The sequence below is a fragment of the Orbicella faveolata genome, unplaced genomic scaffold (genome assembly GCF_042242905.1).
Source record: "Orbicella faveolata isolate gen_17 unplaced genomic scaffold, um_ofav_v1 contig_35, whole genome shotgun sequence".
Taxonomy (NCBI): Eukaryota; Metazoa; Cnidaria; class Anthozoa; order Scleractinia; family Merulinidae; genus Orbicella; species Orbicella faveolata.
In genome coordinates this window covers 25857160-25875456 of record NW_028301564.1, presented here as the reverse complement: position 1 = coordinate 25875456, position 18297 = coordinate 25857160, and the positions used below count along the sequence as shown (strand labels likewise).

Here is an 18297-nt window from a genome sequence, read left to right as displayed (position 1 = left end):
TTTTGGCTATAACATTATTAGTTCTTCAAGCGGACATGTAGACATTTATATTTGTCCTGATGCATGTTCATGTAGAAATTTATATTTGTCCTGATGAATGGTCTATTTCCTGCAAAGAGAATCACTGTGAAATCTTGCTATCCGAAAAGGTTGAGTTGTTGACCAAATATGCATTGTCTTTCACCTGACATTTACCAGCACGTTGTGTTAGTAACTCTCTTACTAAGTTATAACACAATAGCCCTGAAATGATGTTCATCAATGGGACCAGCAGACAGGCTGTCTTTTTACACCATGCCACTTCTGGTGTTCACTTTCAGTTCCTGAAATTCAATTCCTGGGTATAGGTAGGTAGGGTATGGTTGAAGGTTAATCCCTGATGGTATTCCCCAGACATGACATAATGAAGACCAAGCCAGACTTGTCCATGAAAGGGGTTGCTATAATAACCTTAGCTCCTTCCATGTTCCATTTTTTCATTCTAAACTGTAGCAAATTTGCAATAATCTTTCCTGGATTTACCCCCTGGTATCTTTAGGTTTTAATTCATATGTATTTCAGAAGTTGAAATTTCCGTGAGTTGTTAGACATTAGATTATTCACTTTTCCCATACATTCACTGTAATTTTTCTGTATTTGCCTGTCAGAAAACATGAAAAGGTCTATATTTCATTGAATAAAAGATGAGTATTTCAAATTAATTAGATAAAATAAATCAGACTTACTGTTTTCAATGCTGATATTGCTGCAAAATATGGAACACCTGTATACCTGTAAAAGGATAAGAAGAGGAGGGGATGCTTTTGTCAGCTTTTATACTACATGTAACTACAACACTTAATAGGCTGAACAGCAAATCAAGGCAAATAAAAAGAAAATGTTGCCATTGGCACATTTTAAGAGAACATGATGACCTTGCTCTCCCATGTCTACAAAACCCGGAAAAATCTTTGACATCCACCTATCGACCCTATTCTGTCCAGCTGTCCTTTGTGAGGACAGTGTTAAAAGAGCGGGGATGGTTTCCCTCACAAGTTCCAGACAGCTGCAATGCTCCTGTGGAGACCTGACATGGCTGGTATCTGTTGCTGATCTGAAACAACCATCAAGTTTATTTTCTTCCCCGGCCCAGCGAAAGTACTTCGTCTTTCCATGAGAAATCGAGATTTCGTGATCTTCCTAGGGATAAAATGCCTTCTTGCGACATGTAAGGAGATATTACGGACTAATCCGCCCGCAAGACAACAATATACAAGGCACTACTATGACGTTTGGAAGCTGGGCCCCAGGTAGTTTACATGACTGTTACACCACATGTAACATTAACACATGCCGCGCAAACAAAATGGCGGACTCCAGAGCTGCCACTGATTTAGTGTCTGACTATGGCTATTTGACCCAAAGTTCTTTTCAAATAATGTTTTAATTGGCAGGGACGGTAACTTCTCATTCACTGTTTGCTTAGCGTCAGCGTTATCAGAGAAGTCGGTAAAGATCGTGGCAACATCTTTGGATTCGCGCGCTGTCTTGACGAACAATCACTTCGCTGTTGAAAACATCGATAAATTATCTGCTTTTAAGAATGTCGAGATCTTGCATGAGGTGGACGCAACGAATATGACTGGAAAATTTGGCCCAAGAATCTTCGACCGAGTGATCTTTAACTTCCCACATACTGGTGGAAAATGAAATATCGGCAAGTCGAAAGAGCTTTTGAAGCGGTTCATTGTAAGTGCCACACATCACGTTGACAACAATGGGGATATTTGTGTGAGCCTTTGCCAACGCCAGGGAGGGACATCTTTGAACAACCCAAGAAGGGAGCATGGAAACACTTGACAGGTTGTTTCTCAAGCCGCTAGAGCAGGTTCGTAGTACATGTATAGCTTGTAGGTAGGTAAAGTCTGCGTACGAGCCAAGTCGGGTGTTATCTCCTTAAGTTGCATGAAACGGCTTGGAGTATTCTACTCCCCCTTGGATGGGATGTTCTTCCATCGCATGGTTACCCCCAGCATTAAATTGGCCGGTACCCATTTGTACACCTGGGAGAAGAGAGACACCGTGAGATCGGTAAGTGTCTTTGAAGCTACATTTGAAGCGACAGAACATAACACAATAACCCTGACCAGGGCTCGAACCCGGACCTCTCTGATCCGGAGGTGAGCGCAATAACCATAAGGCCACTGCGCCTCCACATAGTATAGCTGAGTATAGTAACAAGAGCATTTTGTTTTCCTTTGCTAGTCTCCTCTTTGCCTCTGTTTTACCAGCAAAATAAATATGGGGTGTTACATAAAATTCAAATTAACTTTACATGTAGGCCCCTCCCCCAAAAATAAATGCATATTTTAACAATCTATAAATCAGTCACTTAATAAACGCACCCCCTTACTCCTAAAAAATTCTCAGATGCAGAAATTCTTCTAAGCACAAGCTCCTTCAAATGACATAAGCTCAAAGACCTAGAGCAGTTTTGAATTGAGTCAGTGTCAAAAGTAATCAGGCAATTTTTTTGGTTTCGGTTTTACTACGGTTTGAGTAATTGGTTTTGGTTTTACAATGCTCAATTGCAAACCGCTCTAACAGTAAAGTAAATGTAGCTTCAAGCCCTCCATGGTAGGGCCAGCCTTGTACCAGAGCATTACTATGATGAGCATGACTTTGAACTGAAATAATGGAAAATATGGAAAATATCTAAAAATAATGTCTAGTTTTGTTAAATACTACAATGTGAGTTTGCTGAAGCTACATGTATTAAAGAGGTGTTGTGATAAGTAAAGTTGTAGATGTACAAGTAGATGCACTGACATGAATTTCAATCATAAAATCCAATCAAATTTTTAGTTGTTGATGCATTCTAGATAAATGGATAATTTTATCTGGCAAGTGAAATCTTGAGAGAGGACAAAACTGAGGAGGACTTGGTTTTGTCCCCTTCACTTTGTTTAAGAATGGAATCAAACCTGGCCAAGTGTACATGCGCCATTGATAATCAAAATTCGTTTTTTACTTTCCAAAAATATAGGGCTAGTTTTGATTGCTGTATATCCATTTAGAAGTATAGATTATACTTCCTATAGAAGTGCAGGCTTCTGTGGACAGCTTGGTAAAGGTTTCCACACTATTAATGGACTTACTCGTGTTTGTGCTAGGAATGCCGCTGGAAACTGTCCCAGACTTGGAGCAAGTTTCTTTAAACAGTTATATGTCAATAAATGCCCTTTGCCAGCATTCAAAAGTGCATAGCAATATAACAAATAAATTCATGTTCATCTGTTCAGTACTTGACCATAGATGACATCAAAATTGGGTGAGAACAAAAAGGTGGCTCATGAGGCAATAGCCTAGTTTGTCACTGATTTGTTCTTACTGCATTTCGACCAATCCAAATGCAATCTGAATAACTTGAAATATTATCTAAATCTCAATAAACAGTTTTAATACATGTATTGATAAATACAAGCTTGTATTGTATCAACATTAATTTTACCTGTACAAAGTCATGTATTGTTCACTGTTCAGTCTTGATGGTTAAAATAAGGATAGTGTTGACATAACTTGTAATCAGATACATGCTTTCTTACCTAATCTGCTTCATTTCTTGTATGAAGTGAAGCTTGACCCACAAGTCATGCTATCCATCATCTTTGAATAAAACATCACCATCAAAGCCATGTAAATCTCACTGCAAATCTGCTTTGAACTGGGACCATAGAATATGGAATGACTTTTAATTGCACTGACTAGACTAGTCTTTCAACAATTACAAAGTTTGAGAAATGTTTTGGATTGCTTTGCCATCTTGAGAACAGATTACATGTACATGTACTTGCTGTGAGCTCCATCGCAGTGCACAGGCATAGACACTGTTCATAGCTTTCTTCCTAGATGTCTTTTCTTACCAATTTCCACTTTTCCCTTTTTTTTATCTTAACCAGGAATTTTATTTCTAATTACAAGACCATCTTAAGAGACCCCTGCCCAGAAGATGGTCTCAGTTGTGTTCCTGGTAACCCTGTTTCTATTTTGGTCAACAAGCTGAGAGGTTTCTCAAATCACAATGTCAGTGATGCAAATGTTGGACCATTTGGCAATTACAGCGATTCAGACGTAGCAGTGGGTAGTATGAATCTACAAGCTGAACAGGTGAACACTGAGGGAGAAGAAGTTCTAAAATCTCAGAAATCATTAAGAGATGCCAATGTGCCACTTTCAAGCAGGGTTCTTCGAAAGCTTCAAGCAAATTGTCATTCCTTTCTTATTAGTGGTACTGAGCTTGACTTCTTTTCTCCATCCTCCTATAGTCATCCCATTAGACATAAAATTGTGGCAGGTCAGACTTTCACAGAGCCAACAACAGCTTCCAAAATGAAAGCAGATGTGGATGGTGTCCTACAAGCATTCACCAGGGAAATTTGTTCTTCTCTTGAAGACTTAAAAAGAGAAAGTGGTTGTCAAAGCTTATCCCAAGAAGACCCCCTTTCTGATACAACTTCAGTGGGCTTTGAGACAGTCCAATTAAAGAGCAAAAGGCAGATGAAATTTGAAAATGCCAGAAATGCAGCTAGTGCAGGGACTGGATGTGAATGCGAAAATCTAGCTGAGCAAAAGAAATGCATTTTTTGTAGGTTGGAGAGCCACTATCTTGGGCATAACATCTCTCCACAGGTTTCTATCAGCAACCTTTTTCAAGCTTCCACGCAAATTAAACTCTGTCATAATGAGAGGCAGTTACTAACTTGGGGTTTATTGGATTCTGACAAATCTCCACACATTTGCTGTGGTTGGCTGATTGAAATTGACATTGATAACTTGGTTATGGCTTTGTACGGGATTTCTGATATACGACTGCTGTGGTCAAGGGATGAAAGGTTTAAAGATCAGTTTTCAGGCCTAGAGGTAGGGCTATTACACGTCTTTCACCGTCCATTAATTGTCTATCTGTTTGACACCATCCAGTAGTATTAGTATTCATATACTTGTCTTATTTGTATTCTTAATATACACTAAACATTAAATTTTCTCTGTTATTTAAGTTGCTAATTAAAACAACAACAACAAAACAACAAAAACTTTTTCACCCCCACAGTTAGGAAAAAGGTATGACAATGTTATAGATTGAAAACAAAAATGATTGGGTGCGGGCTACCCAACGTAAACCAAGAGTTAAAAATGCCTGGCAGCCAGTTAAAAGGTATTTTACATGTTTAGGTCAAGACACAAACAAACAAACACACATGCACACAGTAAAAATGTAAACACTTTCAGTTGGTAGTGTTAAGTTTCTTATGTACGTGTTGTCATTCTCTACATGTTGTAATGATTCATCTTTACCACAAGGACTAAACCATCTCTACCATGTCCTGTACTACAGTGTGTACCATGTGGTTGAGTTTTGATAAAACTGGAGCCAGTTCCTTATAACTTTTCTATTGTCGAAGTATAAAATGGTTGTTCCAAGTTTAAAGCTCTATCATTCAATAATATTTTAGGTCAGTCAGTTTCAAGACCTTGGGAAAGAGTTTGTGCCATTCAGTCTCTTTTCTCCTATCTACATCCATGACATACGTTTTTGGATGACTGAACATATGACAGAACAGCAGTTCCTTCAGGATATCTATGAAACCAGGCAAGGATGTGTATGTGATGTTTGGTTCAGTGAATGTTACCATGATACAGAACAGGATAAAGTGAGTTACAATTACCGCATGGTTTGCAGCTCATGTGACAGACCACTGAGCCATATCCAGACAGTAAAAATGCAAAACGTATTAAGGAAAAAGCTCTTAAATTGTGACTTTCAACTCAAATAACAACTTGCATGTCTAAAAAAAACAAATGCATTGGCATTGAGTGTTAGTAAAATATTTTTTTACTATAATTTTAAGATTACATCTTCATGTAATTTGCGATATAATATTAGCTACCAGGTTTCAAAATTTTATCAAGTTTATAAGCATTTTCAAAATTGCTCCAGGACAAAAACTTTTGTTGATTATAATCTGATTATTTATTTATTTTTTATTTGTTTATAAAAGTCAGGCAGTTTATTATTGTTCTATAGAAGTTACAGTAACAAGATTAAGTGATTGATTGACCATTGACTAAATTATTAATAAATAGTTTTGGGTCTGATGTTTTTTTATTATTTATTTAATAATAAACTTTATTGGTATTTAATCGTAAGTTGTCAAAGTCAGATGATTTTTGTTTGGTTATAAAAGTAAAGCAGCTAATTGTTTGTTATTGAGTAACATGATTGAGTAATTGACTGACCAACTACTTTATAAATTTATAAATAATTTTTGATTTGATGTTGGTTTTATATTATTATTTTATTTAGTAATAAGCTTTTTAGTATTTAAATCCTAACCTGTTAGTCACATTATGTTTCAAATCAGTATATTTTTTCCTTTTGTATATACATACATTTGAAAACTAATTAAAAGGTCCTGAAAATTGGAATACTGTGCTATTTCATATTATTGTTGCGTGCATCATTATTTGATATCATCGAAGAGCTTTGAGAAATGTCTGAAGACTTTTTGTTTCCGGAGCTTCCATTAGCTGACTACATAATTATTTAAACATTCCCAATGGCCTCCACACAACCAAAAGACAGATATGCCAATAAAATAACATCTGTTATTTAATGTTAGGAAATAGTTATTAGGAAATAGTTTGTTGGTTTTTAACTAAATTATATTGTTAATTATATTGTTAGACTTTTTTAATAGTTCAATAGAAAATAGTTAGTAGGTTATTAATTATATTAAGTGTCCCCAATTAGTAGCAGGTTTTTTCACCCATCGGCTAGATGTTAAGGCACATTAATATAAAGTTTATGTATGTATGTATGCGAGAGATGCCCTATCAATAAACAGCAAAAATTCAAAGGGAGAAAATGTTCAGTATTGCAATGGTACAATTTATTATTGTCCAGCCCTTAACAGGTGGGAGTGCAGCAGTACACAAAAAGCACCCATCAGATTATTGAGTCACTTGTGTGTTTAATAAACTCCATACAAACTTACATCCAAATACAATTCAATACCATTTGACATAACATTTAACACCTACATACAAAACAATCTATGGACGAACAAACAAAGCAAATAAGACAAATGTGGGTCAGTTTTAATATAAAGAAAATTCTAACTTGGCACAAAGGCTTAGGGGAATAAAACAAACGAAATTATTGGTTTATTCCTCAACCTTGCTGTGATTCCATTTGTTTTATTCCCCTAAGCTCCAGCAGCACGGTACAATTTCAAAATCAAAATTAGTCCATTTGATATTTTTTTTGTAAGTGACTCTTTACAGACCTTTGCAGGACCATCTTTGGATGACTGCTATGGGACGTAGTGTCATGATCAGTGACCCCACACCTGTGCCCACAACTGTAAATTTGACATGTTTATGTTGCAGGGTCTTTGCAAATGTCTTTGCACAATAGTAAACAAGCATGTAAAATATGAACTTGAGGAAAAACAGCAAAAAGGCTTAACCCTTGACTACATTGTATTTGGTTGTTTCAAAGGCAGTTCGTGCCACTGTTCTAGCCTTACCTAGAGGTCTTATTCCAAAAATTATGCTTTATTCACATACGGTTTATAAAATGGTTTCAAGGAAAGGAAAAAAATTCCTAGAAATTAAAAGTACAGAACTGTGCAAACTTAAACTGGTATCAAACATTCATTGGTGATTCACTTGTCATTGAAAAAGAGAGTCTTAGGTTTTGTCAGTTTCCAAATGCTCTGTGTTAGCCTGTTATTCGTTTTTCCTCCTAATGACACATGCAGATCACACACTGAATAAGCTTTAAAGACTTGAGAGGAAATAAGTAGTAAAGATTTAAACTACCATGGCCTTGAGTATTCAGGTCCCTATTAACATACATGTAGAAACATTTAGAATTTAATGTCTGGATTACTCATGAAAACATTTTTGTGATTAAATACCTAATATAATGAAATGGAAGAGATGACAACCTATTGTTAGAGAACATCTGGCATTATCTTTTTATTACTAGTTTTTTTGGTCTGAGAAATCAAGAGTGACCATAAAGGACATTGATGCTTTAATGTTTACTTAATAACTTTCTTTACCAGAGGTTTTCCAATGCCTGTGTGATCTTTTTTGCATACAGTCAGTGTGTGTTTATAGCTGACACTATACACAGTATTTACAGAACATGCAATATGTGCAGTATCCAAGTCTGAAATTGAGATGAAGGGATGACTGTTTTATAATCACTGTACAATTACCTTGCATAGTAAGTAATGGCAGAACCAACTACTAACATGTGATATGCTAGTTATCTATTGTTGCTTGTGTAAAGCAAAAGCACAATGAAAAAGATATAGAAGTGTTTATTTTTATTGCCAAAAGGGTAAAAGTAAGTTCCTTTGCCAATTGAAAGAAATTCAAAAGTGACCAGTGAAAATTACTAAAATGAAGGAAAACTATATTAACATTACTGAAATTGTTTTCCACAAACGTACACCGTTCACCATTAATATTCAGACTTGGCTAACTAAATATACCAACATAAAAACATTATTTTAAACAATACAAGCACTTCTATGCTTTATGAAGTTTGTCAAAATGCCTAAGTGCTATGTTACTTTAATTGTGGTTGGCAAGTGTATAACAAGTGAAATTATTTTAAATACTTAGTAACATGCCCAAATCTTGCATTTGTGTTGATTTGCAACTAGAAAAAAAGTTGTGATTGTGGAATAAGTAATCACTGGTTTTGGTTGCAACAAAAGGAATTGTACTACAAATCAGCACAAACATACATTGGAACCCTCCACGATCAGCAAATTTTACATGATCATAGTTTCTAACCTATAAATGAAATGTTCACTAATACTATGTACAGGTTGTGGTGCAATCTTGCCCTTGCTATAATTCAGCATTTTCCTTTGTTCTGGTGTATGGTAATACATTATGATGAATATAAAGCAAAGAAAAATACCAAATTGTGCCAAGGGTCAAATTGAACCACAACATACTTATTACACAAATACATGACATTCCCTGTGCAGTTTGCTTTGAATACACGAGGTTTGAGACTGCATGCCTTTCATGCCCTCAAAACACTGATACCTTTTATCTACAAGCATTGCTATATTCATATTTATCAGGTTGTAATGTCATATATTTGTACAGCTGTCAGTGTACAAAGACAAATGTAATAACAATAATTGCATTTGACTCACAAATACCTTTGCTGATATTTCTCTTCGGCATTTGATATGTAGTTGTACATATCAGTTATCAGTTAATACCCTGACAGCATTAAATCTGGCATACACATGCACTGAGACAAAGTTTGTCACAAGTGATTTTTCACAAGCCACACTTTTGTCTTTTTTTGTGCTTCAGGTTAAAGCAACATGTGCTGAGTGTGCCAGACTGGGTGGCATTTAATGGTTAACAGCCTTTGCATTTTAATGGACTGATACAACCAACCTTTATCAGTTGATACTAATTTACAGAAACTATAAACTAATTGAAATTTTCTTGAGTTTTGGAAATGAAGTGTTACCATAGCAATAGTCCAAGCTGTCTGAAACACCATTTATTTTTGCTTTAAGTGCTTAAAACAAAGATAAGCTGGTAAACCCTTATTTCTATCATCACATCATATTTGGAATGTTCAATTTAATTCTACTCATAGTTTCAAAGGCACCTTAAAATGTAAATTTAAAGTGCTGTCACATTGATACCCCTTCTGCAGAACTTTTTTTAAACCTCTGCAGAAAGCTTGAATAACTTAACAGAATAATTTTAAGTAACCTAACAGGAATCACCAAGCTCATTTTGAGTTAACACCTAAAGCTAAAATAAATGGTGTTTTAACAGTTAATATTGTTGCTATGGTAACCTTGTTTGCCAGTGAATTGACATTCCTTTGTAGCCACCAACTGATATAAATGGCTGTGGAAGTATTTAATACATCAAAGCACAAGGGCTCTAAACCATTACATGCCATTTTCAGGACCTTATTAAGAATTCCACATTGATAAACATGTTAAAACCAACAAGCCATGGCTGGTACATGGAAGCCCTTTTTCAAGCACTTCACAACATACCCATCGAAGCAATGAAGGGCTAGCAATAATTGCTTAATAATCTTAACAACCTTACAATTGTTGTAAGTAATTACTAATCCCATTATTAGTAAACTTTTAACAATGTTCAGCATCTGCCTGAAAAACCAAAGTTGTGGAATTCTGAAAAAGGTACTTAAGAGATTATTTTCAATTGACTTTTAACTTAAAGTCCAACTGATACTTCCTTGTTAGCAACATTTGTCAGTTCTCTTGTAACTCATATTATGTTGAGCAATGTGAGCTCTTTTGTCCTATATAGCCTCATTTTAGGGCTTAAGGTTTATTTCTTGTTCATCTTATTTAGATTAATCTGGTGTATACTTTGCTTCCTAATTTTAGCATAAAAATGTGAGTTTTCAAAACTTGATTTGTGGGTAGGCCTAGGGTACATTGTGCCTTTAAGTTACAGCAATATCCAAATGACCAATTTCAATTCTATCAAAAAATAATATGTCAACATGTTAAGTATTACATCATGTGTACACCACTGTAAATTGCAGGAGCCCTGCACCAAATTGTAAGATGTTTGTTGACATACTGGAACCTGTTACTACTTAGACTACTTATACAACAAGCGGTAAGCAAGCAAGGTATTATAGTTATTATAATGGCAATGTGCAAGTTACGTAAAGGATTATTACTAATCAAAATCTATCTACCTTTTTTTGTAGTTTTTCTTTTCTGTTTTATGATTGTAATAGAAATATTTTACATCTTAATATAGTTTTGCTCTAACAGCACATCTACATGTAGCAGTAGCAAATAAAAAGTGGACATCTAGCAGTAGCAAAACAAAAGTGGACAAGACCAGTATTATATATGGCTGGATTCATGGAAAGAATGTTGATGAAAAGTGCATTTCTTTGCAGAAAATTTGCTTTCACCACTCCTAATGGCCTAAAAATCACTCCAAGCAATTAACAAAAGGAATAGGGAAGAACATGAAAAGGAAGATGAAAGTGTAGGAAAATATGACTGTCTACTGTACACTAGGGTGCAATTTCATTAACAGCCTTTTCATAACTCCAGACATATATAAAAACAAAATTATATGTTTCATGAAAAATTCTAAACTAACAGAATTAATAAAATAGAAAATGTGATATTATACTTGTCAACTTTTTGTTGGCACACCAATAAAGTAACTAAGTAGGAACTACACAAGGCATTTGGAGTATTTGCCTTGAATATTATCTAATGTGTATTTTACCCATCTCTGAGCAGGTCATTTGCCTTCTGTGTTGGACAAATTTCTGATAATAATTTTATAATCAAACTACAATAACTGCGTTGCAGAAATTAAGATGTGAGGGCAAAGTGGGAGTTTTTGGAGGACAATGGATTGATGCTTTGGTATGCATATAGAAGTAGCTAGATGTCATATTGCATTGACTCTTAAGATTCTACGTGTAGTATCTGTGACAAATATTTACCCGTTATATGACTGTAGTCAATTAAATTACTTTTTGCTGCATCTACCATCCAGATCCTTCCAGTGAGTGTACTTCAAATAACACCTGACAAAAATGAAAACATTAATTTTATACACTTTGCAATTAATTCATACACTTTGCAATTAATTCACACACTTTGCAATAAGCTGTACACTCATTTTAGAACAGTGTGTCACACAAGACAGGGTTCTTACCAGGGTGCAAAGAAAGTCATCTTTACAGCTTGCCCTTTGGACAAGCTTTGGCCAGCATGTACTAGCCTGAAATGCATTTTAACTAACCCCCAAAAACTTTCACAAGCACTAGCAGTATTAATTTATTAATTATGTGTTTTAATTAATTAGCTGCTTTATCAATACTTAGTAACCAGCTTTAATTTAATGAAAGCTTTTGTTAAGAAAAACAAGCTTGAAATTAAACAACTTCCTACTAAACATGATTGTTGTACATTTACTTTTTTTCTCGGAAAATAAGTTGCTCAGGACTTGTAGACGACAATTTTTGTCAATCACTGTTAAGGAGAACAATATTGTCAAGACTGTCTTATTGAAATCAGATTTTACATTGCAGAATGCCAGTCATTTTAGGGTGCTAGAGATGTTAATGTCACAAAATAATACGGCTAAATGATATGTGGTAGTTGTGGCTGCACAATTATAGACAAGAAAATGGGCAAAGAGAAAGGGATTAAAACTGAAGATAATTATTATCTCATATTGTATATGCCTTAACTTGTATTCAGCTGATCATGAAATGTCTTGATTCTTTGATGCACTAGCAGTATGCATAAGCAAGTACTCGCCCACTGAAAGTTTAGTTGAAGCAAATCAAAATGTATAAAATGATCAAGGTAGTGACATCCTTGTGCTATAAATCGAGTGGAGTTAGTTTGAAAACACATTTTACAGTTTCTTCTGAGTTTAACTTCACTTACCAAAATCTAAATGTCATTGTATGTGTCTTTAAGACTGCCCTGAAGACTAAAAACAAAGGAAAATCAATTGAAGTATTTTGTTCTAATTCAAACAGTAGTGTAAACAAAAATATTTTTGAAGTGACTAACCATCCTTTAGGCCTTCTTTCATTGGTATTCTACTTGAGTAACAGCTGAACCAATTATGTTCAAACAAAAATTGGTATTAACTTATACGGCTGTTTACAACATTTAAAAAAAATCAATTCCTAGAACACCAAAGTTAGATAACAAAGCATTACTGAAAGCATTAAAGTGAGCTGTATTTTATTTGGTGATATTTGAGGCTAAAGACATTTTATAACACTAAGACTGATGAGTTAGTGCTTAATGCCTTTGAGAGAATTTTTTGAAAACTTGGTTAAAATGTACATTCTTTCATTGAGACTTACAGTGCAACTGCCCCAACTAATTTAAAGCCACACAACAAAATCTGTGCAAATCGACAAATGAAATCCTTGGCCAATTTGCTAAGAATTTGCTTGGTTGGAGTAGCTGCACAATACTGGTACTTTTGGTGGCTTAAAGAAGAAGGTCACTCCAAAAAAAATTTTTTTTCAACGCTAATAAAAACCTCGCACTAAGTTTAGCCACTCACCAAGTTCCAGCCTCTAAAGTGCGGGTTTTCCTTGTAAAATTCGTCTCCAAAGAAGCCCAAAATTAGGCAATGTTGTCGCCATTTTGAGCAGTACTCAGCAGCCAGGCCGTGTTTAAGTGACGTCATTCGATTCAAGAGATTTTGTCCAAATGGCTTCCGACAAGCTTTTTAACTACCACTCAGTTCTGGCTGCCCTTGAGCCATATTATTTGAGCCAAACATGCTCCAAACCTCAAAAATGATAGCAATGAAGATAGTGAAGTGAATAACTGCTTGGAAAATATACATTTTGCTGACCTTGTCAAGGATGTAAAGTCAGTTGCAGGTTTTTCTCCTTCCCGCCAATTTCAAGTTGGACGGAATGATGTCACAAACACAACTGGCTGCCAAGTACATTTCAAAATGGCAGCCTCGGAAGTTGCTTCTTTCGAAACGAATTTCATTAAGATAGCAGGCACTTCAGAGGCCGAAAATTTGGTGAGTGGATCAGAAAAGCTGAATGTTTACTTCCTATAGGGAAAGACAAAAAAGTAAGCTTTCTGGAGTGACCTTCTCCTTTAAGAAAAATGTATTTTGTTCCAAAGCCACATTTAGCATTCTATGATGTATTATTATGGATAGAATTTACCCAGATTGGTATTAACATCTTGTGAATGGTCTGTCCATATTCCATGGTCATTCTTAAATGGTCTTGAGAAACTTCTCCTGGCTCACACAGCGATTCTATTCTCACCTGGAGTGTGGCCCCAGGAATTCTGTGGTGGCACAGTGATTTAATCCGATGCAAGGGGATCTGTTTTAAGTGAGGTTAAGGTTAATGAAATATTGCAAGGTTTTCAACCAATCAGAGGGTCAGTTGTCAACAACCCAAAACGAGTCCAGACCTATCAGGCTTAATAAAGATTTATCAAATACTTAAGGCCAAAGTTATCAATTATTAAATTTTGGTGCAAACTCTTGTGGACTCTTAATAACTGGGGTTTTCACTGTACATGCAACGGTCAATGTTTTGGTGTAGAAACCACTGGTAAGAGACATTGATGATGACTAGTCGTCAACAAATGTTTCTCAGACTAGTAGCAAGTGCTACATACCCATAACTCTTTGTTGGTAATAGCTAAAGCAGTTTTCCAGTTAAAAAGAATTGTTTAGTTGTAAATGACTAATTTTTTTACGGCGTTTTGGCAATAATTTATTACTAGTTTTCTACACAGGCTTTTCAGTTATTGACAACTTTTTGTTGTAGTTGTTGACAACAAACTTTCTACATGTAGTAAGCAGAGAAGACAAAATGGCATTAATATTTAAACCATGTAATTTTCAAATGGTTTTGCATAAGTGGACCTTCTGCTAATTTGACCCCCTCAGTTGCTTTGCACTTTTGTGGTCAACAATCACAAAGCAGGAGCAACTGCTGAGGAAAGTCATCTAGTTATGAGGTTGCTGTTAACCCATTATCTCAAATTCGAAGTTTAACTTTCAATTAGGATGCCATCTGCATTTCCAAAATAATCGATAACTGTAACATTATTACTTTAAAGGATCTTGCTGCTATTGATTACCTACAGAGTATTCTGTAACAACAAAATAATATATTATTATTGTTTGCTTACTTCATGTGTAGCTTGTTCATTTCTTATTCTGAACTTTGGGTCTATTTGTTTCACCAACTCAAATTTCACAGTTATGCCATCTTTAAGGCATAGACTGTGAAAGTATTTATTTTGTTGCTGTGATGAATGTTCATCGCCAAATGAAACAAGCTTAATTCCCTGGTTTTCCATTTGTTTGATCCACAATGGTATTCTCGTCTAGAAATGAGAGGGAAGAAAGATAGGTATTTGTTTGAAGTACTCGCAAAGTGTTTTTGTAATTTATTTAAACTTGATATTAAAACTATCAGGATACTGTCTTAAATTAAGGAAAAAGATGGTAGGTGCTTTTCACTGGACTAGAAATTGTGAAACTTTTAAAGCAGAGATGAATGGTACAGAAATTTCCTGTGAAAAATCCTAGAAAATGAATTTTGTAAACGTGTCATTTAACCGTAAATTCTGAGAGCAAAATCAAATAGAAAGGAAATTTCTGGCAACAACTTTTCAAAAATTTGGGTATTTCTTGTGAGGTTATCCTCCTTTCCAGAAATTCCAGAAAATTGGTTCATTCACCACTGGAAATTTCTGGAAATTGAAACCAGAATTTTTGGTTTAATGACAAGTGTCTGATATTTATATATTTTACCATAACTTTTGCCTTTAATCCTGCTTTTTAGTTTCCACAATTTAGACTAGCGTCAGACTAGTGTACTCAGACTTTGCTAGATGTTTGGATCATAAGTGGCAAAATGACTATTAACGATGTACTCGCTAATAACTGTGGTTTTGCATTTACTGTTACTGTCTAGTGAGTTTACTAAACCCATAAAGAAGGTCTTCAAGATATAGCACAGACAAGTACATGCTTTTGTTGAGGTAGGTAAAACTACAGTGTATATATACAAACTTTACATGCTACATACAGTGTGTATATACATAGTTTATCCTTAAAATGAACAGCCGAAGCGTTTAGAACCAAGCCATCAGTTAACACTAATCAAGCTTTAAAGTTTGAGCAACATTCATACATGTTAGGCAGGTTTGTTAATGATTTATTTAAAATTATGTTGACTTTACCTGCTCCAGATTTTCTGTAAAATGTATTGAAATCTGCTGTTCATTTGTTTCTGCATAATTTTGATTTAAGATGAACAGAGTAAGGAGGCAAGGTGCACATGGTATCTGCACTGATGTCTCTGTGTCGCCTGCAAAACACAGAAGCAGTAGTGACTTCTTTGGTATAGTTTTAAAAGAAAAAACGGAAATTGAAAGACTTGCTAGTTAATTTTAGCCGTAAGGAAGTATTAATTTTAGAAAACGCGTGCCCAGTAATGAATATCCATTATGCCTTGTTTTAGTGAAACCTGGTCACATTATTAGATCTGCTTGTAGTAAATGGAGCCGCAGCTAAGCCACTTTTTATTAAGACTGTTTGTTGTTTTGCCGCTTTTTTCGGAGAGCTATACAAATCTGAAATGTAACTGTAGTCTATAGATGCTTCTCTATATTTGAAGGCAGCATCTCAGTAATGTCTACATCTGTGAACCTCTACAAAGTCGCCAAAGACAGTTGAAGTTTTTACATTCTTCATCACTACAGCGACAATACCCTTTCATCGTTACGTTCCTCTTGGACGACTGTTCTGTAGCCGCTTATGAGAGCAATATTAACGTTTCAAGCTAGTCTGAACACTTATTAGGGTGGAGAGTTATTCTTGGTTAAAAGTTGAATGCTGAGAGATACAATAGAGTTACGACAGTCAAATCCCTGCCTACGACAAAGAAACTGATGGCATCTTTGAATATGCTGTGCACAACATGAAAAGGTCTTTAACCTGCTTTTCCAAAAAAAAGCCTGAGATAAATCTTGGAAGAAGACTGGAAATACATTGCTAGTTATCACTGTTAGCTTATTTCGCCTAATAAGAGCACTCGCCGTTTCACTGATTAATTGCATTTTTTAAGTTTGGATAACTACTGGTACACTTCTTGTTTTTGCAATGTTAAAACGAAAGTAGAACTATAGCCTGTGTTTGTGAACTGAACACTTCCTGTTTCAAGTTTAGCTTCAACTTTTTCTCTTCAATTGACAGATTAGGTATTTATTTAAATGAACGTTTTTGGCACAAAAAATGGCCAACTTTCGAGCTGGAGGAAACTGTTATATTATAACGAAAGTGCATTGTATCGCATGGTATCGAACTAGTACTCATAGTAGGTACCTATCCTTGAAAAGAATACTAAACGATAGAAAATGAACAGGATACTTACCTTCTATGGGAATCTTGCTTCCGTCTACTCCCAAAGCAAGCAGAGTGCGTTGATATACAGGTTCACAACTTGTTGCTGATTGATCAGCTGGAGAAGGTTCAGGAGTTTGAGGAACTACGGCCATTCCAGTCGCAAGTGTCCGAAAAAGAGCCGATTCGGTTCCACTAGTGAACGTTGTTGGGCCGGATTCCTCAGTTACCAAATTGATCACCTTGCTACAAATGGGACACTTAACACCATTCACATAGTCCACATCAGTGCCCTTGGTGCAGTTACAGGTCTCCCAATTGATCCCGTCGTGGAACTGTGATGGCTGTAGGATAGATGGGGCTTCTTGAGGTTTGCTGCCATCTTCAACAAGTGTGTGGGATGGCTGGTGTTCTGTTTCTCCCCCTACCGCGAATAGTTCTCGTTGTGAGCTTGTGTCTCCGCTATCAGAGACTCCACTTGCGTCGTTTGGAACTCCATCTCCCATCTAAAACAGAATGAAACTATTTTTAAGCACTTTGTCTTTCGGTTCACGCCGGTTTCGCTATACCTGTCGAGTCTGCGACGTTCGAGTTCGATATATGTTCGCTACCTACAGGCTAACTGAGATTTGCTTGGGAGTGAATGGAAAAACGAGGAATAATCTATATGTACGTGAAGTCTTAGGCTGATATATTTTTATATATTTTTGTTTCGCGAAATTGTAGTTTTATCGATAGTAGCGAACGCGAATTAAATAGGAAGCGAACTAGAAGTTGTGGGTAGCGAACATGTAGCACCTCGAACGTAGCGAACCCGATAGGTACCGAAACCGGCTGTTACCTCACAAGGTGATATATTAGCAGAAAATTCGACAAGTGGTTAGAAATAAAGATCGTTATGATACGGAAGATATTGCACAAATGGAAACCCGACGTTTGCATCTAAGTAGCCCCTTGCATTCCGACATAAGCAGTACGTATATAGTCGAAAGTGAAAGTGGTATACTTCCGGGCCTTCTTGGTCGCCCTTCTTGTTTCGCGATATATATGCTGACTTTGTAAACTTCTTAAGCGCAGTGGAAGACAAACTTAATTGAAAAGAACACCTTCAATTACCGTATTATCATGTCCTGTATCGTCCGTATCCATTTTGCTTTCTTTCTGTTGAACTGATCTCTCTGATTCTTTCCTCGAAGTGTTTTTTACTGTAGACGTCATTGGCTTTTATCAACAAGATCGTTGGGCATTGTTTTTCTTAAATCTTGATTGGTCCACAGGTATGAGGGGAAAGCCCCTTGAAAACGAAAGCGGTTG

General features: G+C 35.8%; 2 protein-coding genes and 1 pseudogene across 6 annotated transcripts in view; 2 read left to right on the top strand and 1 right to left on the bottom strand.

The window, feature by feature from the left end:
• Positions 1 to 1389: 1389 nt before the first annotated feature.
• On the top strand, positions 1390 to 1875 carry LOC110043435 (ferredoxin-fold anticodon-binding domain-containing protein 1 homolog; annotated as a pseudogene).
• LOC110043481 (uncharacterized) overlaps positions 1748 to 18297 on the top strand; it is a 37667-nt gene continuing 21117 nt past the window's right edge. Inside the window, exons 1-4 of one of the 4 annotated variants that reach the window (XM_020748932.2) lie at positions 1748 to 1867; positions 3939 to 4899; positions 5493 to 5629; positions 15554 to 15620. In XM_020748932.2, the coding sequence (XP_020604591.2) occupies positions 4126 to 4899; positions 5493 to 5629; positions 15554 to 15593 (951 nt within the window). In that variant the 5' untranslated portion in view covers positions 1748 to 1867; positions 3939 to 4125 and the 3' untranslated portion in view covers positions 15594 to 15620. The other 3 variants (XM_089274277.1, XM_089274278.1, XM_020748931.2) reach the window with 3 other exon arrangements.
• Positions 6991 to 18291, bottom strand: LOC110043484 (uncharacterized). Of its 2 annotated transcripts, XM_020748936.2 has the most exons (7): positions 18100 to 18291; positions 17015 to 17489; positions 15822 to 15949; positions 14763 to 14960; positions 13778 to 13942; positions 12513 to 12558; positions 6991 to 11641 (listed from the first exon to the last, which is right to left on the bottom strand). In XM_020748936.2, exons 1-6 carry the CDS (start codon positions 18199 to 18201, stop codon positions 12541 to 12543), a joined length of 1086 nt encoding a protein of 361 aa, XP_020604595.2. In that variant the 5' UTR covers positions 18202 to 18291; the 3' UTR covers positions 6991 to 11641; positions 12513 to 12540. The 2 variants fall into 2 exon arrangements, 1 of the variants encoding a protein (XP_020604595.2); XR_016202207.1 differs by having other exon boundaries at positions 12513 to 13942.